We start from the raw sequence: 23,680 nt of genomic DNA, 5'->3' as shown, positions 1-23,680 counted from the left end.
GCCCTGGAGAACTATACATTAATGATGCATCAGTCAATAGCCAGAGGTATGTGCAAATATTGGAGGAAGTAATGGCTCTTTCAGTGACTAAGCTAATGGGAGATTATCTTTTCCAGCAAGACAATGCCTCTTGTCACTGGAGTCGCTTTACAGCAGACATGGATATTGAACTGGTATTGTGGCCAACATGCTCACTGGATCTTATTCCCATAGAAAACCTATGGAATGTTAAAGTTGGCTAAGAGGAAGCCCAAATCAAAAGAAGATTTGAAGCAGAATATTGCTGTATTGTGGTGAGATGTCACTGTCACAGTAACTGTACGATTGTTCTTTTTGATTTTTGTAAAATTTTTAAATAAATGTATTTAGAGAAAAATCAAAGTTTGTTTTTTTCATGGTGTCAAACATTTGATAGTCGCTGTATAATGGGTACCCTCCAACTGTAAAAAAAAAAGGTACAATTCATATAACAACCAAATACAATTACAAAGTATTCCAAGGTTTTAATAAGTTTAAAAAGTCTCTGATTTCCATTTTTTATCATTTAACAAAATTGTTTTTACTTTAACAATAAAACAAGCAAATGACAATGTACCAGGTGTGTAAATATGAAACCAGAATTTTCCCATAGATGGCCCTAGCTGTCAATGTAGTTACCGCCTGTAAATAGTAACGTAGCTACTATTTATTTGCATCGACAGGACACGCACTTGCTGAGCAGTGCTTCACTTATGAAACTGTATGAAAATGGCTCGATAACTGGTTTGCCTCAAAAGAGCAACAGCTTTTTAACATGACATTCATAAATTGTCAGAGAGATGGGAAAAATGTATAGCGCTAGTGATGGACAATATTTCAAATAAAATATTTTTTATTATTTTCATACAATAAACATGTCTATACAAAAATTCCAGTTTCATATTTTTACACACCTGGTATACATAAAGAATTGGTGCACCAAATGAAAGATCAGTTGACACAGCACTGTAGGTTTCAGTTACAATCAGTTTCCATGAAATAAAAAATTTTAAGGAATTCTGGTTATCACTTCAGTGCACCAAAATCTATGAATGTAAAAAATAAAAGATAACCTTTATTTTACACTAAGTGTAGAGAATGCAAAGGAATAAAAAATTAACTTTTTTATCATAATAAGTAAATCAGTAATAATAAATTGGTTTTAACATTTTTTTTTTTTTTTGCCAACAAAGTTATAATAAGAGCATGCAAAAATCTACTAAAACGGCATAATATGTTAAATTTCACTAACCCTTTAATGAAACCAGTTTATTAAATGGCTTACTTATCACATTATATCCTCACTTTAGACTCCGTTACCTAGAACATCAAGTTTGGCTTACTATCTGCTTCATTTGATCCTTATTTCAGATTCTTCAATTTTTCTTATATTGCTGTTCCCTGACATGTCTCAGGAGACTGTGGAACTATCAGATTCAACTAGCTACTTTTTCTCTTTTATGATACCAGCATATAATTAATGGTTACAAACACACATATGCATGCATGCACACTCTGTTTAAATTCAAATAATTTAACATAATCACCACTGCACTACTAAAATTTTAATATTAAATGAAATTTAAACCACCTAAACACAGTAAATAGATAAATTTTCCATATTAATACTTCACATAAAAATATTACATCATTCCAGTACTGGGCAGCAGAATTAGCAGAATATTTGTCCATGAAAACTTCAAAATTTATGAAACCAATAAATAACATTTTTGACAAATTCAAAATTCACAAATTGTAAAACCTTATTTTAATGTAATTAAAGAATTAAATACCAAATGCTTGTAATGTAAATATATACATACATAATATACATATACATGTATATCTATATACATGTAATGTAAATGAACATCTACCCAAGATTACTTTTTTAATTTTAATCTTTTGATATTTTTTATGTTTAATATGAAATTATACAAAATGTTTTTCACATGCAACTGATGATGCAGGATCCCACGAAAGTACTCTTGTAGAAAAACAACAAAATAAGGAAAGATATTTCTTAAATCTGTACTTGGGTGGATCAAGTTGATTTACATCATTATGTATTTATTAGTACTGTGGTGGTATGGGTCTTGAAAGGATTGATTTTAGAAAAAAATATATATTCAAAAAATAACTACCAAAACACAGTAACAGAAAACCTAAAAAAACTAATACCAATATTGTTGATTATGTTGAATTATTTGATTTTCAAAAAGTGTGTATATATACATACAATTTTGTATAAACATATACATAAACAACATTGAACACTTAAGTAAAAAGAATATAGTGCAAAAAAAAGTCACTTCATATACAAAATTAAGCAAAAATTTATGTATACATATATAATATTTTTTTAGGGTACAAGGCTTCCACAAAACTATATATATGCATTACATTTTTCTAACCTAAATTTTTTTTAATAAAACACATAAGAACCTTACCAACTAGTTAATTTTTTTTTTATGTGCTACCTATTCCAAATATTATATTTATTATCGTTGCTATTATTAGCTATTCCTTCTGCAACAATAATCTATTGCTTATTAATGTACATGCCATTCAAACATGTGGCTAGACATGATGTTCAATACCAAAGAAATATTAAAAATGTTGTATACATCACACTAATCAAGTGTTCAAACAGTAAACTTTCACTTAAACTAATGTTTATTAGAAATAACAGATTTTATTTAGGATTTAAGAGAGACATAGTATCTAATTTGAAAGAACCAATGGACATAACATAAAATAATATATACTATTACTTTGTAATCTACTGTTTTGTTTCTACTGTTAAAATTACAGATTGGAAAGCCTGTTATCCCTAACTAAAGAAGGAAGAACTCTTTTGGTTTATTCTGCCTTGTGGCAATGAATTTTCTGTGTTTTATCTGGTTATTGGACAAAGGAATCTATCTGTAACCAGCTTATATATCTTAAGAAAATAAATGTTCCCTGGAAAAAGTAAACTACTGCTATGACCAAGAGGTAGATGTGCACAGTTCAGCACACCAGAATTTTGTCTAACTTTTCAAAAGCCAGCCTCATAAAATATTAACTGACAAGTCACCAATATGGCGATAAAGTAGCTGTGAAATAACTGTAAAGATTCACTACACTAAAATAAAAAATAGAAAGTAATTCATAAAAAAAAATTAATTACTTTAAAATTATTAGAGAGATTATTGCTAATACTTTATCCATTACGACAGTATTAGATAACCACAAGAAAATCTCAAAGTACTTGCTTTTGTTAGTAAATCTACTGTTATAATCAACATTTAAAACACAAATGGGGTTATTTAACCCAAACACAAAAAAACAAATTTAAAAAATAAATTAAAAATAGCTACAGCATGTAATAAGGAAATAATAAGTTGTCACTTTATACAACTCTAGCACCTTAAACAAAACAGATATCAGTTTACACAAAATTGCAAGTTAAACTTAAGTAGAATTTCTACTTTTCCAAAACAGTAAGTAGCAATAGTGACTTATGTTTTTTTTTCATCTTTCTTTAGTAAATATTTTCAATATGAAATTAATTCATTAAAGTAAATTAAAAGTCACTCTAAAATTAAAGAATTTAATTCTCACCTGTTACATTATCCATTACCCATTGACCAAATTATTTTATTTTTACTGTAGCAGACAAAATGTAATAATTATACAATAAAACAAAACAAATAAAAGTAATGACAAAATAACCTATATAAATATTGAATAGCTTCAGCATTTAAGAATGTGTAATAAACAAGATGTGTAATAAACAATAAAAAAGACAAACAATCAAACCAAACAATTAAAGTAAAGACATAATCAAACATATTATCAGATATAAAAAAAATCAAAAACATACAAAGAAATTCACAGCCACAATAAAATTTAATGCAGCTTTTATCTCTATATGTGATCATGTTGTGGGATAATGTTTCTATAATCAATCGCACTGACCATGTAATTCCTTATTTTAGAATTAAATTACAAGCTACTTATGTAGCTTGTTTTATTACCAAACTACTCAATATTATATTATATAGATTATAAATGTTTATAGCTCATACAGCTTATATAGTGTAAATAGTATAGTACAAATATAACTCATTCTTACCCGCAACACCTAATATTAAAACACCAAACATCCAAGTTATAAGGTTCAATTTGATGAGATTTATTTAAATGATTAATGGCAGATTCAACATATAAGTAGAGTTTAAATTATTGCAATAATTACATCACAATATACTCACCACTAACTTAAGAAATCCAGGAAGCATAACCCAGTATATATTACAGACATATTAAATTTTTCTGACTGTTGTCACTGTTACTGACCACTTCCTAAACAAATACTGCAAAATTTTATTTAATTTTAACCTTACAATATTTTAAACAATATTGTGTGAAGTATGGTAGAATTAAAAATTGTAAATTTCATAAAAAAATATAAGCAATAACAAAAATTAAGAACATACAAAAATCTTGTTCATGGTTGGAAAAATGAAGACGTCATTGCAACAAAATACTTTAGTCATGAAGCTGAATTATGCAAACTGACAAAGAATGTCACCTAATTAAAGAGACATGTCCAAACAGATACATTAAACCTGATTGAAAGCCTATTTATTACCATAAGATTTCTCATTTTTGGCACTTTATAATATGGGGACAGTGTTGACTTAATTTTTCACATGTATGCAGTTAAGTTGCAACTAAGATGCTGTAAAAACTGTGCCATTTTTCAATTGCCAATAATAAATACCTCACTTATACATTTTATAATATTTATTTATGTACACTGATGTGGCAAGAGATAATCAACCTTGATAAACCTTGATAAACTTCAATATTAAAAACCAAATTGTTTTTTAGCAGTAAATACAGAGCCTCAATAATCACCAAGGTGACATTCATTATGAATGAACCCATAGAATAGTACTGTACATGAATACCTCATCATGTTATTCATTTTCACCCATATAAAATTCAATTTATTCAGATAATATTGTCAAACAGTATACAAAATCAGCATGATTTTGTAAGAATTTCATTTAAGTGTTATGAGAAACAACTGATTGTTATACAATTCAATTATATTAAACACAGTAAAACAAGCTAACAAACAATTGTATAGATGATTCTAATCTTCAAACAACTTTTGTCTTGTGGATAAACTGTTCATTGAAGTGGTATGTTTTGCAGTCATTATTTCTCATTTCTTTGAAATAAAAATTAAATGAAAACAGTTACTGCTCCGGGGTTGATATGTTTCTGAATAACAAACTATGTTTTCAGCAGAATGTTGCAACATCATGATGTACGTGATGTAGTATGTGTACTACATATAAATATTTCATAAGCAATTCTTGGTTGGTTTCTTGTCATGAAAACATTAATTGGCCACCATGATCTCAAAATTTAATTTCACATTTTCTCCAGGAGTTGACTTAAAAGTTCATGAAAAAAACCAATGAAGATCTAAAAAAAATCTCAAAAGGAAACTATAATAAAACATGTTTCATAACTTTAAAAAATGAATTAAAGGAATGTGTTGTCAACTACAAAGCACAATTGTCTAATATCATTATCAAAAAATTAACTATAATAACTAATATTAACTATATTTTGTTTAATACTCTGATTATTCATACCTCATTTCTATAATTATTTTTTCATGCCACAACTATTTACTGTTAAATTATTGTTCCCTTTGTTTATTTTTAACAAAAGAGTAATACTGTATTTGTATTACAAAAGATTAAAACATTTTAATTTAGGCATTCACATAAAAAACTAACCTCTGATTTTTTAAATAACTTTTTATCAAAAATTTTTTCATATCACAGGAATTTATGTATTCAACTAACAGTAGACATATGTTGAAAATATCACAGGATTTATGATATATTAAACTAAAAGTAGGCATATGTCAAGAAATTTAACTGAAATATTGTCTATTTGCTGTACTTAGAACATTCTAAATTACAGGCATTAATTTCAATAAAAAAAACTTTTATATAAAAATACAATAATAAAAAGCATGTAAAACACCTAATAAAAGTAGCCAGTAATAATCAATATTACTTATACTATTTAAAAATGGCCACAATTACAAAAGGCAGTTTTGTTTTAACAATATTTACATTACACATAATTAACAATAAATTTATAATAAATGATTAAATAAAAAACATAATCATATTAACAACAACCATTTGAAATCAGATAAAATAAATTATAGCAATAACTAAAAAAAAATTCTTCACATTATTTTAATTAACACGGAAAGGATTGTTTTTAAAACAAACATTCTGCCTTTTTCCTGACTAATACATTCATCATCTCTTAATTGTGTACTAATGAATAAACACAAATTTTTAAAACTTAAACCAACTTTGACATATTTAAATAAAGGATTCAATTAACATTACGAGTAACCCTCCTGGTTTTAGGTATCCTCTTGATCATATTCTACAGGTGGAGAATAGAAAAGTTTCACAACACCTCCAGCCATCTTGCTTCCATAATGGCCAGCCCAAAACTGGCTATCCATACCACCATGATAGAAACGAATGTATCTGACACCAGGACCATAATTAGAGAACTCATGCTGAACCTAAAACAGAATGCATAAAATAAATGCTATTCAATAAAACTTCTCTCATTTTTTCACCGTTTAATTTCTCAATCATTAAATTGTGTGTGTTTGTTATTTAACCCTTTTAATGGCAAGTCTTAAGGATTGAAAGTAACAGGCCAAAATGCCAGGTTCAATTACCTCAGATGAAACAATTTTCATTATCAGTCATCATTTATTAACCTACTGCTGTTTCCATCTACCTAAGTCAAATTATATAATATTCTAAAATAACACACTTCCATATTTCCTTCATAGAATTAGCTGTTTTTTTTTTCTAAAATAATCACACTAAGATTTTAAGTCAGCCATTTTTTTGGAGTACACAACCTAGTTAAAAATCTCACCAAAATTCAATAGAATTTAAGTATATTCAATTTGATCACAACTCTTATTATTAATCACTATGTAACATAACTAATCTGGCATACATATGTAAGTGGCACTGAATAATATTACAGTATTAATATAGTATAACCAGTCGAGTCATGCTGTGCTTTTTTCAACAGCAGCTGCCTCAGTAATAAATTCCCATGGTATTCCTTACCTATGCAGGGTACTTTTCGATTCTGGTTCACAATCAAGCTTTATCAGTGAAAGAATGATTCAAAAATTGGATTTAATGACTTATGTAGCAATTTTGAATTGAGTAGAATTGGTAAATCCAGTATTCAATCACCCCAATACAATCGGTGCATAGTTAAATCTAGAATCTGCTTATTTTCCAAAACAATTAACTGTACTGTCCTGAAAACAATTACCCAGCAGATTTCTACATTTGCATTATTCAAGAACACTATAATGGTCCACCAAATCTTCAGTTAGCTAATCCCAAATTTTATAAATTCTCAGAGACAGATCTACTCACTGGAACTGAAAATTTTTTCAATGTATTATGAGAAGGACACTAACAAATACATTGGTAGTCCTTCAGAATTCTGTCTTTGGATAGGTAGTCGCATGAAAAAGCTAGTAGTACATCAAGAACAGTGTTGAGTTGCTCTCTCCATTGAAGAGAGATTAGACAAAAAATTAAAACAATTCCGGAAAACAGTAATAGAAAAAATGACCATATTATGTCAAAGGCAGAACTGCAATGCGAAAATCATTTTAGAGACCATGTTGGCAATGGTAGATTTGTGGTGAGACTTCCTTTCAAAGCTGATGCCGAGTTAAGTGCATCACAGGAAACAGCCTTTAGAAGGGTAGCAGATCAAGAGTGAAAACTGGAGGAAAACCCTTTGAACTAGGGTTAGAACTATATCTCATTTATAAAGGAATACGTTGATTTACAACACAAACCAGTACTAAAACATAAAAAAGAGGAGAACCAGCCATCATAATACCTACCTCATCTCACAATGATGAATGAAAATAATACTACTACTACTAAGTGATTTTTTAATGAATCCTGCAAGTCATCATAAATTTTTGAACATTCTACTTATAGGTTCATCTGTACAAGATGAATTGTTTTCCATCCTTGTGAGATTCAGAAAACATCAGTTTTTGTTTATTGCAAACACTGAGAAGATGTATTAGCAGATAAAAATAAAATAAGCTGACTATGTTCTACAAAGAAATGGGTGGAGAGAAGAATCAAATCAACTAACTGTGACATTCAGATTGAAAATCTTCACAAATGAAACCTTTTCAATTCCTTTCCTCACCCCTAGATGCATCCAACAGCTAGCAATAGAGGGTAAAAAACTTCCAAAGGACCAAAAGTAAGCCAAAAAGACTTCAATGTTGATTATATATTTACAGGTACAGATTCAACTGAAGAAGCTATAGAAATGTAAGAATTAATATGTTCATGACTGCAGGTTTTGAATTGAAAAAATGGGTGCAACAATAAAAGATTGCTATAAAATATAACAACCATCACAAACACCAATAGTATATGGTTCAGTAAAAGAATATGAGAAATAACAATTTAAAATGTTGGGCGTCATTTTACTGACAATACATTCAAATTCTTTATAAAACTTATGATGCAAACTGCACCATTATTTTATCCACTTTGACTAAGAACCTAGTCACATTAAGGACCTATTTCATGAAGACTGTGGGAAGTAAAATTTGGATGAGATGACTTTTAAAATGAAGAGTTGTCCCTATTTAAAAGATTTCTCTATCAAGATTAGTTTTGTGAAGCATCACTATTAGCACATGTCATCAATAAAACAGTTAAAACATAAAATTATATTCTACACAAAGAACTCTACTACAGTCAGATTCCATAGTAGCCTTAGCTTCTTTTTTTTCTGTTTAGCCTCCAGAACCGCCATATAATATTATTTCAGAGGATGAATGAGAATGATATGTATGAATGTAAATGAAATGTAGTCTTGTACAGCAATTGACATGTGGGGTTAATTGAAACCAAACCAACAAAGAATACCGGTATCCACGATCTAGTATTCATATCCGTAGAAAAGTAACTGCCTTTACTAGGATTTGAACCTTAGAACTCTTGACTTCAAGATCAGCTGATGAGTTCACCACTAGGCCAACCTGGTGGGTTAAGCTTGGATCAGGTTAGCCTTAGCTTGGATCAATTCATCAGTTGTTTTTACATACAGTGGAAAACTTTCATGGCAAATCGGGTTGCACAAATCCATGAGAATGGAGACACATGTTAGAAGTAAGGATATTCATGCATATATTGTATCAAGAGTATTAAAAAATTCAACAAACCATGGCATAGTTTAAGATTTATCAATATTTCCAAGAAATTCTACTAAACAGATTATCTAGATGTCAATTGGTAACCACATAGGGGATGCTCATATATTAAACGTTAATTGAAAAACACTCTGGGCTAGATTATTAACGGAGTAATTATCCAGTTTATAATAAAGGATGAAATAGCAAAAATCTTCTACTCAAGAGTTAGTTGGCAATTTGATGTTTGCCAATGAAGATGGATGGTCTGTCCTTGAAGTGGAAATTGGAAATTGAACATCATCCAGGGAAGAATGGTCTAAGCAATCACCACCATGGTGAAAAACCGATATGCTTGTTACTTGGTAAAATGTGACAATTATGATGGCAAGCAACCAGAAAAGGTGGTGGACACTCTTCTTGTTGTCTTATATAAGTTACGAATGTTCATTAGTTACTTTTCAGATTCATGTACAACTGTTATAAAAACTAAGTATCTTTACTGTTTATTTCATGGTTTGTGCAGTCTTTCTGCATTTTGTCCTAAATTGCATTATTTGAATATTTTTTGTTGTCATTTTCAAAGAACAAACAGTTCACTATAGAATTCAATACATATGAGTATGTGTATGAACACTTTTTGACTCAGATTTTGATTATGATTCTGATTTTGGATTCAGATTATGCATCGTTAGAGGAATACAAAAATACATAAATGGTATTGAGGTGAGCCGAAAAGTTCACCTCAAAATGGTCAACACAATTAAAATTTTCTAACATCATTAGGCAATAACAATGTAAGCTATCAAGTTGGTTAAAACATACTAATGTTAAGTAAGTCTAAGACCCCAAAAATGGTGAAAAATAACTTTTTAATAACTGAAAAAAGCCTTAAAACTTGCCAAAACACAAATTAAATTATATAACAGTTGATATAATTAAATTATACAAACAGTGGTTTATAGAATCCCCACAGATATTTAATAAAACCATAATTAACTCATTTGTTCCACCTGCAGATTTTTAAAATTTTGTTTAAATTTAAAATTAGAAAATATTTGTAACTTTTAAATTGTTAGCAGATACTGAAAAGGAACCAACATTATATACAACTATAAATTATAATTAACGTAAGTGAAATCAAACAATACCCCAAATACATTACACAAACATGTAATATACAATAATGTGAGTTAGGTAGAGAAGTTAGAGATATTAAATATGTTAGAAATTAATTAATAATTGAGAGAACAACAATAAGAATGTTTGTTAACGTCTTACTAGAAGAAGTCTTACTAGACTAATATAACTGATCTTGTTTGAAGGGATTTCTTCAAGGTTGGGAGTGTGTTAGGGTTTGTATGTGTATGTGTACAGGTGCATGTTGAGGGATTGTGTGTGGTGCTGACTGACTGGTGGGGGATGCTCATATGTTGTGTAGTGGGATGGTGTGTAGTTTTGTCAATGTTTGTCAATGTATTTAATTCAGTTCTGTATATTTCACTTCGTGTTTTATAATGTTATTTCATATAAGAAATAACATTAATAACAATCTGGTACAAATTTTAGCATTAGAAAAATTGTACTGTTTGGTGTTAGCCAATACTGGATAACACTGTCAGAAAACTGATATGGAAAGACATCTGGCAAAAATGAAATTCCATCATGGTGAACAAGTTAAAGATATGTACCAGTGACTGATCAAAGTGTGTGACTAGAGTGGCAGTATTTCAGAAAATCTATTTATATTTAATGATGATAGGAATGGTTTCTTCTGCAAAAAAACAAATGTAATATGGTGAATATTAATCATGCAACTGGGTTGTATTCTCTGTTTTAGGGTGATGAAGTGGTCTCGTTTTTGAATGCATACATAATTGATCAGAAGATGCTTTAAGTTTCAGATAAATATTATACAGTTGAACAGTTTAGAAGAAAGTATATGTAGAAAAATAAAAAATACTTATCTCTCAACAAAAAACCATGGTAGATATATCTGGAATGTTGTTATATGGAAAAGGTTATCAAAATATTGCATTATAAACAAACTATACAGAGGTGGATCAAATTATTAAAGATATCATCTAAAAGTCTTTTCAAGAATGTGTTTTTATAGGATAATGGCTTTGAATCAAGGAAATGGGCTAATTAAACATAAATAAGTAAAACAATTAAGACATATTCTAACAGAGTTGGATTATGAGGAGGATAACTATCCTGGTTTGAAAAATTAGAAAAATAATAAAATTAATTTTATAGGGTGTAATACCAGTCTATGTAGTAGTTTTAAGACAATGGTAATTAATCCTTACTTCAATACTTCAATTTTTTGGCTGCTACTCTCTAAAATATTATAGTTGTTTCAGAATTATCAAGTTGCTTCAGAACCATTAGAACTCTTATCAGTATATACAGTTCTCATTAACTCAATTTAAAACAGGCTAAGAGATAGAAAATTAAGTTTATAAAAACAATTTTACTTATTTTTATATAAAGATATCACTAATAAGTCTCCCCTGAATTTGAGGAACAGTTATAACATTTGAACATACTACTATGTTATTAGCAAATAAATTTAAAACATAATAATTAAAATTAAGATTATTAATTATTTATTAAAATTTAATAATTTTAAACTCCAAAACAAATAATAGCAGGAATAGATTGACGGTTTTGTTCCAAAGCCATTTATGAAAAAAATAAAAATAAAAATCTAAACACCATTTTAATTACATGTCAGCTTTATATTTTCATTTATTTTTCATAAGCATTTTCCCTATAGCAGTAATGTATGGTTAGCAGCTATAAAAGTTTATACTGTCTTTTTTTAGTTCATCCGTTTTTGTATTTATACTTTTGCAATCTTTATCACACAATCAAAATATACATCAAAACAACAATACATATAAAAAAGAACAGTAAAAAATAATTGAACAAAATGTAACAGCCAACAGCGTTAGTGTAACACCAAACTACGCTAACATGCCAGGTTAAACCTTAACCTATTGTAACATACAATAATCAAACTAAAACAAAATCAAATAAATACCAAATGCCATTCACGCCCTTCCCACTGACTGACTCGTTCTCTTTGTTCAAAGTCAACAATAGGTTTCTTCTTTTGATTCAATAATGCAACCTTTAACTCATATACACAACCACAGTCATATCGACCAGCATACCTGAAAAATAAAAAAAAAAGTCAATTGTAAATAAAAATAACCATACAGGGTTTTACTAGAATCTTGTACTTTAGTTTAAATTTAGTTATTTAAATTAAGAAATCCATTCCAAACACACACCAATATTTTGTTAGGGCAAAGAAACTCTTTCTCAGCTTACGTGTACTTTATCAATACAATAAACCATACCTAAATCCAAAAAAAATTAAATTACTTAACTCTTGTCATATTTCTGCAAACACAATATGCAATCATGTATTATTACAAGTAACTTTTTTAAATGTGATATCTTTTTGACACGCGCGCGCGCACACACACAATTAACAAAATATATTTTTTCTTGAGTCATAAGAATTTTTCTAAATGTATTTACTTCTTTTATCAATGTGCAAGATTAGATTTGTATAACTAAGAATAAAGGTAGGGTCCTCAATCCCTTTCTTATTATTATTATTATTAATTTTTTAATAATTATTAATGAAAATATTGTTCTCAAAATATCTACGTTCAATTTTAACCTCTGTGTAACTATCTATATCAGAAGATTACTATCAGAATTACTAGAAAAAATTAGAACTCAGTATCAGTAGTTCAAAGTGTCTTTCATTCAATCGATTGTGACTAATATTAAGTAAGTATGTATAAAACCATTGCAAATTGCTTCGCTGGGAGATATATCATTGCTAATGACTAAATTCTATAAAAATATATTTCTGTTGTTCACAGAATAAAATTACTGAACAACTTGTAAAAAGATAATTTTTTATATAAGTGCCAAATTTATTTATTTGTGACCTTATCAAACTATGCATTTTTTTATATGAATCTTTTTAGTTACTAAATTTGCACAACTGGTAAAAATTTATTATATCTGTATATACTACAGTCAAAATATCATATTTTGGGCCTTCTTGAATAAATTAGAACAAGTTCTAAGAGTACAAAAATGAGCCGCAAGATCTTTTTTTTTGTACCAGCAAATATGATTCACACAGGGCAATTTTTAGTTACTTAATCTTGTGACACACATTTAAACATGTATATGCGTTTATAATTAAGAGATTTATATTTTAGTTATTTATATCATATTGGTAACAAGCATCTGCCCCACCACAACTTTACTGTCATACTTCAATTATTCTCAAAAAAGTAGGATCTGATGATGCCAAAAGCAGACACCTCACACCAAACAGTTGCCTTCATGCAACGTTTCTCAAGCTGGGGGTTGTGACTCACGAGGGGGGTTATGAAATTAGACTAAAACTTTACATGTAAACAATAATGAAATCATTTTATAAGAAAAAAATCATGTATAAGCATTTTACTGATATTTTTAAGACACATGTAATGAAAATAAATTAATGAGATGATTCCATTTGTTTTTAATTTAAAGGTTTCTTCATACCTCAATCTATGTTAGAAACACACAAAAGCAAATTGTTTTCAAGTGATAAAAGAAGATTCCTGTATTTAGTTTAGATGAAAAATTCTTTTCACAGAGGAAAGAATTGGTGAAAGGGACTAATATTTTCAACGCTTCTGTGACTAAATTTCCATATTCATTTTGACAAGCAAGCCAGAAAGTATCTAAACCTTCAGATGTAAATTGTAGTTTTATTGGCAGACATTTTGATGTGCTGGTTGTAAATCTAAATTGGTAACTTAGCACCTGCAACATTTTAACATTTTCACTATATGGATTCAGTACCCATCTCTTCAAAAATTCATTCTTATCTTCCCAGAAATATTCTGCCAACTGAATTTTTAGCTCAAACAAATGCATTTTCATGCTATCCAAACTGTGGTGAATAATAGTGTTCTTCATCCAAATTTTTTTCAATATAATCAGAAGCGAGGGGAAACATATCAAAATTTTTGCTTAGAAGGCGAACAATCCAGATATCACGTTTCTTAATAAAAGCATGAACTTAGTCTGTCATTAATAAAATGTTTTTATCACATACTTGTAAATTCACATCAGCTAAATAAGTCAACAGCAACATATATTGATTTTTCTGCAAAAACATTGAGTAAGGTGTTTATTCTGGAAAAATATATTAATTCGTCTCACAATTCCAAAAACCAGGTTAATTCGTCTCACAATTCCAAAAACCAGGTTAACACTTTCCCCTGCGATGAATATTATTCATCACATGTGGTATTATTCATCACATGACTTCTGTATGGAAAAAAAGACTTTTTCTTTTTGCCCGTTTCATCGCATAGTTTAACAGTCTATTCTGTAATGGTCAACTTTTAACAAAATTAACCATTTTTACAGCTTTAAAAAGATTTTGAGATTTTCTGGCATATTTTTTATGGCAACAGCATGTCTATGAAGGAAGCAGTGCATCCATTCCAACCTTGGTGTATGACAATCTTCTATTTTTTAATACTATTCTTACCTGTTACTGCCTTTGCAAAATCACTACATACTGCAACACATTTTGTCCACTCTTTTAGTAGCTTCATAAAAAAAACATCAAAAAGACATTATCCTGTTGCATGAACAGGTGTTGATTTGCAAAACAACATATTTCTTTGATTGATCTGTCACTATCACATTTATATCTAACAAAACATAAGAACTGAGAAATGTTTGCCACATTTGATTCATCAAACTGAATACTAAAAAAAATCACTTGCTGAATTATGTGATCACAAACATCGGCAGCCACGTCAAGGATTTGCCTTAACACTTTGACGTTAAAAAGAAGGATTTTTCTCTATTTGTTTGCTTCTTCCACCCTATTAAAACACTGACCATATCAATTGCATCACGCAATATGAGGTTTTCTGGATTGTATAGGGTTTGGACATCTTAACTACTATTAATGCTATGAGGTAAGATTCTTCAAGTATACTTTTATCAGCGATTGATAGAAGCTTGTTTCTCAAAGTAAAAAAATTCTCAAAATAAAATTTCTTAAAGATTCCTAGGGTTTTTCCTTTTATCACCCACAAGTTTTTCAAGTGTTTAAATAATTATGATGCTTTCATGCTTTCATTGGAGAGGACTTGAAAGCAAACAATGCACTGTGGCTTTCCATCCACTGAGGTAAAACCGTAATTTAAATAACTCTCATTATACAATCTTTTTTTTTTTTACAAATAAAATGGCTTTGTCTTTTTACAAATTGATAAATGGCTCACTTCATTTTTTAACAAATTCATCCATTTTGCATGATGGAATCTAATTGAAAAAAAAAAGTAGTTACACTGTTTGACCACAAACTTAACAACTGGAACGTCAAATATTATTTTCAATGAAACTGTGCTTTTAAAAAATTAAAGGCACCAGACAGCACGCTTCACATTCAAAACTAAACTGACATTCTGCAATCCCTTATATCTTTAATACTGCTGACAGGATGATGTCTTCAAATGTATGACATGCATATTTGAACATGAAACTCGCAGAGAATATTATGCAAACACGCCAAATTACAAGGAGCATATACACATCATGTTAGAAACTATAAATTGTTCATGTTTGTACACTTCATACATGCATGTTCATACTAGTCACTAATAATGCAGCTAAATAGTCTTATAGGTTTCACTGGGTTGAGATTGGGGTGAGGGAGGTATTAAAATATTCATTTTTTTTTGGGGGGGGGGTATGGAACTACAATTTTTGAGAATTCCTTAGGGCTGTGCAATGGTTTTGCAAACAACTTTTCAGGTTGTCTATAATTTCAGTAATGACAGTTCTGGTAGTTTACATATCCCATTACATGAAAATACATTTTTCTTTTGAAAACACTTTATGATTTAAAATGTCCAGTCTTGTGTTACAAAACTGTAGATAAGTGAAGTGATTTGATTTCAATTCCTGCAGAACTGAATCTTTTATAAATGCAGTTGTAGGTCAATGTGCAATTTATGCAAAAGATATTCCCAAGATATATTCAAAAGCATGAGAGTGTTGCTGGACAGAGGATGTTTGACTAATGGACTCACTGTTACTGCCTTCCAGACTCAACTTCTGCCACTTTTAGAATACATACCATCCACTCAGCTACCAATGAACTGATTACTAAATACTCCCAATATCATCAAACAGTTTAACTCACATTAATTTGGAATTTTTCTTGATAGGATACAACCATTCCAACAATTATGAAACTGTAATCAAAATGCTCTCTTCACTTCCACTACATGTTTACACTCAAACATATGGACAGCAAAGATACGATAATCCACCGACCAACCAATCTGTTATGTTGACTGCAGAACACAGAGATAAATTGCAAAGATTGCTTCTTGCCATAACGCACTTGCTCCCCACTATGCCCACCACATTTTTAAGTAGTACATGATTCAATTTCAGCATAACTTACTCAAACACCCAGTATATTAAGGCTACAATTAAATTACAAAAAGTCAATTACAACAACATGTATAAAAAATATTTATTACTCTACTTACAAAATACTAATAAATTGATTATAAAAAGAAAATGTTATGAGATTCACAAAAATTGAAAACTTCTTAAAAGGAATGGAGGAGAAAAGGCCTCAAAGAAGAAAAACCTTACATACAGAACCTTTTGTCAAATTTATTTTTTTACAAAACACAGATTCTGGTAAAATATTCAAGTAAGTCATGTCATCCAGATTACTCAAGGCAATGTCTTGTCACTCATGTTAATATTTCACCCAAAGAGTGAATGAAGACTCTCAGGACACGAAGTGGTATCAATATCGAGACTAGTTCTGTAATACACCAACAGATGGCAACACAAGGTCGCGCACACAGTCACAGGGAGTACCGACCTTCATAAGTCAGTGTGCCAAAAGACACTGTACCGTGTGCAACGGTAGCAGTGCAGCTTGTGCTATTGTAACCATGTGCATCACCACCACTTTTGCAATTCCAGCAAACAGTAAGCTTGAACAAAGAGCAAACATGAAACTTTGTGTGAAACTAAGTAAATGTTTGTGCTGCAGAAACGTTGCTGCAGCACGTTTACAGTGATGCTGCCATGAGTCATGCAAGTATTTTGAATGGCACATGCAACCATAAAAGATGAGGCAGGCTGCAGTTCAAACAAGTGAATCTCATCTTTTTCAATATTTATGGCACTGGGCATCAAGAATTTGTCCCCAGCGGCCAGATTGTCAATAGCAACTTCTACTGCCGGTTTTAACACAGCTGAGGGAATTCGGCGAAAATTGACCAGAGCTGTGGTGTGAAAAACTGGATGCTCCATGATGATAATGCATCCTGTCACCTATTCTACTCACACTTCGAGTTTTCAGCAATATACAATATATCATCTCATTTCTGCACACATACTCTCCAGATTTCGCTCCTGCAGGCTTTTGACACCATTGCAGAGATCCAGCATGAATTGTAGAATTTACTTACAACTCTTCAAGAAGTGGATTTCCAGGACACATTCCAGAAGTGGCAGGAACACTGTATTGCTGTGCAAGGGGATTACTTTGAAGGTGACAGCATATACATGTAAATAAAAAATAATTTCTTTGTCAACAGAGCTAGTCTCAAAATTTTTTTGATACCCCCTCGTAGATATCATGAAGGACAAGGTAAACAGATGAAGAGAAAATTAACTTGATTGTTAGGTTTTCTATAAATTAAAAAAACAGAAAAAAAGGATCAATGAAGAGAGAATAAGCCTAACAGTCAATTTACCAAAATTCAATACTAAAAATTAATGTGATAATAATTGTAACATTAATTAAAAAGTTTTTTTCTCTAAATTTAGGAAATATTTTATTAAATAAATAATAATTACCATTCACTAACTCTGATCACAGGCTGATGTTCATCCATAATTTTTGGTACAAGGCCTTCACTGCTTAAATTAATTAACTGTGCTTTAGAATTAGAATGAAAAGAAGTAGCAAAACAAGAAGTTTTACCCATAAAATCATCACACTGAGGTAGAGAGTCTGCTCCATTAGGAACATCTTCAACAACCCATTGATCACCACCATTTGACAGAATCACCCAGAAGTTCAACATATCTGAAAAAAAAACCAATTCAAAATAAGTAAATCTAAAAACATAAAAAAATTAAACAATCCCTCAATAATCTAAGTTTAAAAATTCAATAAGAACTAAGATTAAAAATTATTTCAAATTAAGAATAGAAAGTCACATTTACCGCAGAAAATTACAAAAAGAAATAGAGCAATGGAGGTAAAAGATATAAAAACGTATGAAAAATCATTCTGATTAACACTTGCCAGAAAAATAAATTTGCAAATTAAAGAAAACACCAGTCTTCTTTGTGAAGCAGTAACCTAGGCTGATAAAAATGCAATGGAAAAGAGAAGTAGTAAAAAATATCATAAATCTGAATTAAAAAAATACTATATAAGTGCAGTAGGATTAATTAGGAGATATTTTTATTTTTATTTTATTCTTGAATAAGTTTCCATTTTTTTTGGACTGTTGCTTTATCATATTAGTCAACAATTTAGCAAGCATTCACTAACATTCCTAAAACAATAATATACAAGGTCTGTAAATAAAGTAATGACATAAGTTTCTTTTGGCAGCCAAACTGGCAACACTGTAAAGTTACAGTAACATATGGTTAGCAGTAACATACGGAACAGCTAATTTATATTAGGTATTAATATTTTTAGTCTATTATTGCCATATGAGATGTAAATAAACTTTTCATGAAACGAGTTTTTGTTGTTACAAAAATGAGTATACTAATTATGAGCAATGTTGTGCAATCAAGTTTTGTGTTAAACTCTGTGAGAATGCTACTGAAATGTTTTCAAAATTGCAAAGGGCGTATGGAGATAACGCTCTATCATGAGCCCAAGTTTTTAAATGATTTAAAGCATTTTCAGATGGCTGAGAATCAGTTGCAGTATCCACACTCTGGAAGACCATTAACGTCAATCAGAGACTTGATGTGGTACGACCGGGGATTAACTGTCAGAATGATTGTAGAACAATTTAATAGAAACCACACCACAGTCAAAGACAAATGGCCATCAACTAGCCATCAAAGACAACTGGATGCTGCATCATGACGATGCACCTTGCCACACTGCACTCTCAATTAATAAGTTTTTGGCACAAAAAAAAATTCCTGTAGGGTTCCTCAACCACTTTATTCACCTGAGTCCATGCAACTTTTTCCTGTTCCTGACTTTAAAGAAAAACCTCAAAGGACAGCATTTTGGAACAGAAGAAAACAAAAATAAATGTAACTGACCACCTGAAGGATGTTGCAGTTTCAGAGTTCCAATACTACCATTAAGAGCGGAAAAACTGTTTGAAGTGTTGTATGGCTTCCCAAGGGAACTATTTTGAAGGTGAGTCCATGTATTATAATTGGATTATAAGTAAAATGTTTTTCTGAACCATTCTCATTACTTTATTTACAAACCCCAAATATATCTACAGATGTATAAATTTGAAGGCAAATTATTCATATGAATGAATAACACACGCTCACGCGTGAATTGGGAAGTTGAAATTTAGCAATAGTGTTCCTGATACGACAGAAATTTGAAATTTAACTCAGATGAATCCAAAAATCTTTAAACACATTCTACAAACAGGTTTTCCTTTAAATGGGCAAAGGTGGAGCTACTTCAATAGTTAGTCAATAAGTTATTACAAATTTTGTTAATCAATTATGTTATTATTTAGAATTTGGGAGGGAAAGTAACTGCAACAACAGCTGGAAAAAACAGATTTCCTTTTAGGCACCACTTACAAACTCTATAAGGATTTCAGTGTTGTTTGTTGATCCACACATACGAAAAACAAATTATTATTATTGTTATTATTATTACAGTAAATTAAACATCAATAAATTTATTAATTTAACAGTATACAAGCACTATAAGCATTATTTCAATTTTACTCCATTTTAACCCTTTAAACATACAATTTCAAAAATTTCTTTCTTATTGTGCACTTACACTGTAAGAAGAACATTGTATAAAAATTTTCAGCAATTCGGTAGTTTTTGTTGGGTGTTAATGTATCAGTCAGACATCATGAATTATCAAAACACATTACATTATACTAAAAATGAAAAAACACAAACAGTACATTCATAATGTAATAAAAACACATCTTTTGAACACATTCTAAATAAATGTCTACCAAACACAAAAATCAGCTGATGGGTGAATATACCGGTCACTACTAGTAACAGTATGAGCAACTAAAAACATTTAGAAAATATTAAAAACCATTATGAAATCTGGCTTGTTCAATTTTTTATAAATGAAAAATTAATTGACACCAAAGTAAATGCCTATCAAGTGTATTTATGTGGCAGCTAATAAAACAATCAAATATCAGAATCAGTCATTGGATAAAACATTATCTTCAAGTTAATTATACTATTATTATTCCATATGCAGGAATCTCATAACTATGCTGGATAAATGGTATGTATATCTATAAAACAAAAGTCTCCTTCAACTTCCCAGTATAAAAAAAATAATGCGACATAATTAAATGATAATGGAATTTCACAGTAACTGTAATTCATATTTGCTCAAAATTTTAACAATTTATTATATTCCACAAATTTTTTTTTGTCTTCAGTCATTTGACTGGTTTGATGCAGCTTTCCAAGATTCCCTATCTAATGCTAGTGGTTTCATTTCAGTATAGCCACTACATCCTACATCCAACAATTTCTTTTACATATTCCAAATGTTGCCTGACTGCACAATTTTTTCCTTCTGCCTGTCCCTCCAACATTAAAGCGACTATTCCAGGATGTTTTAATATGTGGCCTATAAGTCTGTCTCTTCTTTTAACTATATTTTTCCAAATGTTCTTTCTTCATCAATTTGCTACAACTCTTCATCTGTCACTTTATCCACCTATCTGATTTTTAACATTCTCCTACAACCCCACATTTCAAAAGCTTCTAATCTTTTCTTCTCAGGTAATCTGATCGTCCAAGTTTCACTATACTTTCAAAAATCTTTTCCTTATGTTTAAATTAATTTTGATGTAAACAAATTATATTTCTGGTTGAAGGCTTGTTTTCCCTGTGCTATTCGGCATTATATTGCTCCTGCTTCATCAATCTTTAGTAATTCTACTTCCCTAATAACAAAATTCTTCTACCTCCATAATCTTTTCTCTTCCTATTTTTACATTCAGTGGTCCATCTTTGTTATTTCTACTACATTTAATTCCACAAATATGTCACATTATTCCAATTAACTAAGAAATTATGTACACAGAAATTTTAGCAATTTCAAAATACTACCAGATCATTTCACCATGCTGTTCAACAAAACTATATTAATAAAATCAACTTTCATAAATGTTATGAATATTCAAATTATAATATTATTGCAATCTGTGGACCATAAATTTTGGTTGAACTCAGAATTATGATACATAAAAGGTAAAAAGATAAAGGCAAATTTCCTCTTATTAAGCAGTAAATACGATTTACACAAGATTATTAAACAAAAATAGGCTTACAATACTATTAAATTAAAAACTAACCTTGACCGCAATTATTCTTCAACAAATTTCTTCCAAATATTTTTTTCTTACATATCCAATAATACAAATACCAAGGAAGAATCACTTTCTTCTTTAAATCAGTATTACTTAATACAGCTGTTTTTAATTTTGAGGCACAATCTCTTTCTGCTTTATGTCGCACAGCAACATCTTCTATAATCCTTTTCCAAGAATGACACACTAATCTACACTTAAAAATCAAATCTTCTAAATCAACATAACTTAAAATCAGAGCTAAAATTTCTTCTGGAATATAAAATTCTTTCTTTGTTGATCCAATCAATACAGCTGACAAGACAAATCCATTTTCGTCATCTACACTCTCCATTCTATCTGTCTCTACATTCACTGCAGATTTATCATTTGTACCTAAATATCCATCAAACAAACGAATGAACTTGTTTAGGTTAATAAAATTATTCTTACCAAACATTTCAACAATAACAGTAAAAATAAGCCGAAATTATAATTTCATAATTTGACGTAACCTACAGAATTAGTATTTTTCGAAGTTCAACTGGCGCAACACTTGTCAAACTTCATCGAGAGATCGATTGTGGTAACTTAGTGTGCCTAAAAAATTTATATTATTTACCCGATTAAAAAAGTTATTAGTAAAAGTATGTTACAGTTTTATAACTTTCAAGTAATTTCAATACCTCTTTTCAGAGATTTTCCCCCGAAAAAACTTTTCTAATACCAGTAACACAAAAATTTGCCATGCTTATTATTATTAAAAATTAATAATTATGTTTATTTATAAATCATTGTAACACTCATAAACAATTCACCACTTTTAGAAGTAAACAAAAATTATTTCAAACCTCTAATGAGTTAATATTTATACACAATTGATCTCAAAAATATCTCTCTGTTTATTGTTACCATGACACAACTGCACCTATATCAAAGTACAATTATTTAAAAGTACTTAAAAACTATAAATCAGCAAATCAAAAAATTATTTCCTAGACGGATTATCATTTAATTTTAAATATGAATGGAATCATTGTATTGTGCTTCTCAGGAACATAAAATATTGCTAACTGCAAGGATAGAATTACCAATAATAATATTATTTCTACTGGTCATAAAGTAAAACTTAGGTTGTTTCACTTTGAACCACCTGTATAAAAGCTTTTTTCTTTGACATTTTTAAATGTATTACCACTTAAATTATATTATCACATAGGTGCCCTCAAAAAGTCAAGAGTTTCCAAGATACATAAGTGGGATACTAGATCACTGTTTGGCATTCAAAAGTACAAATAATGTACATTGATATTTAGAAAAATAAATATATTAACTTATCCATGTGCAATTTTTGCTTAAAAAAGGGTAATTTATTCTTTATGTAACAATACTACCTTTATTAAACAAGTTAAGAAAAATATTTACATGTAACTATTCACAATTTGCCAGAAAGAACTTTATGTTTCCATTGCTGTTTTCAATAAATTACTGAACCACTTTAAAAGATCTTCTCACTAGTTTATTTAAAATACAATCATTAATTAATTTACAGAAACAGTATTACTCTGTCAATTATTTTTTACTGATATTAAGTAAGCATTGTTTAAAACTTGAATTTTCAGTACTTGCCTACATTCAAAGTGTATATAAATATCTGCCTTCAAAATCACGATATATTTTTATCTTA

General features: G+C 29.6%; 1 protein-coding gene across 2 annotated transcripts in view; it reads right to left on the bottom strand.

The window, feature by feature from the left end:
- Positions 1-423: 423 nt before the first annotated feature.
- LOC142319108 (F-box only protein 44-like) overlaps positions 424-23,680 on the bottom strand; it is a 32,874-nt gene continuing 9,617 nt past the window's right edge. Inside the window, exons 2-5 of one of the 2 annotated variants that reach the window (XM_075356029.1) lie at positions 22,000-22,389; positions 18,278-18,509; positions 12,381-12,513; positions 424-6,643 (exon numbers count right to left, since the gene is read on the bottom strand). In XM_075356029.1, the coding sequence (XP_075212144.1) occupies positions 6,476-6,643; positions 12,381-12,513; positions 18,278-18,509; positions 22,000-22,348 (882 nt within the window). In that variant the 5' untranslated portion in view covers positions 22,349-22,389 and the 3' untranslated portion in view covers positions 424-6,475. Of the gene's footprint in view, positions 6,644-12,380; positions 12,514-18,277; positions 18,510-21,999; positions 22,543-23,680 lie in introns of those variants that run through there. The other variant, XM_075356028.1, reaches the window with a different exon arrangement.

The sequence above is a fragment of the Lycorma delicatula genome, chromosome 2, assembly GCF_047948215.1.
Source record: "Lycorma delicatula isolate Av1 chromosome 2, ASM4794821v1, whole genome shotgun sequence".
NCBI lineage: Eukaryota > Metazoa > Arthropoda > Insecta > Hemiptera > Fulgoridae > Lycorma > Lycorma delicatula.
Note: the sequence above shows the minus strand (reverse complement) of the source record. Positions and strands in the feature narration are given on the sequence as shown.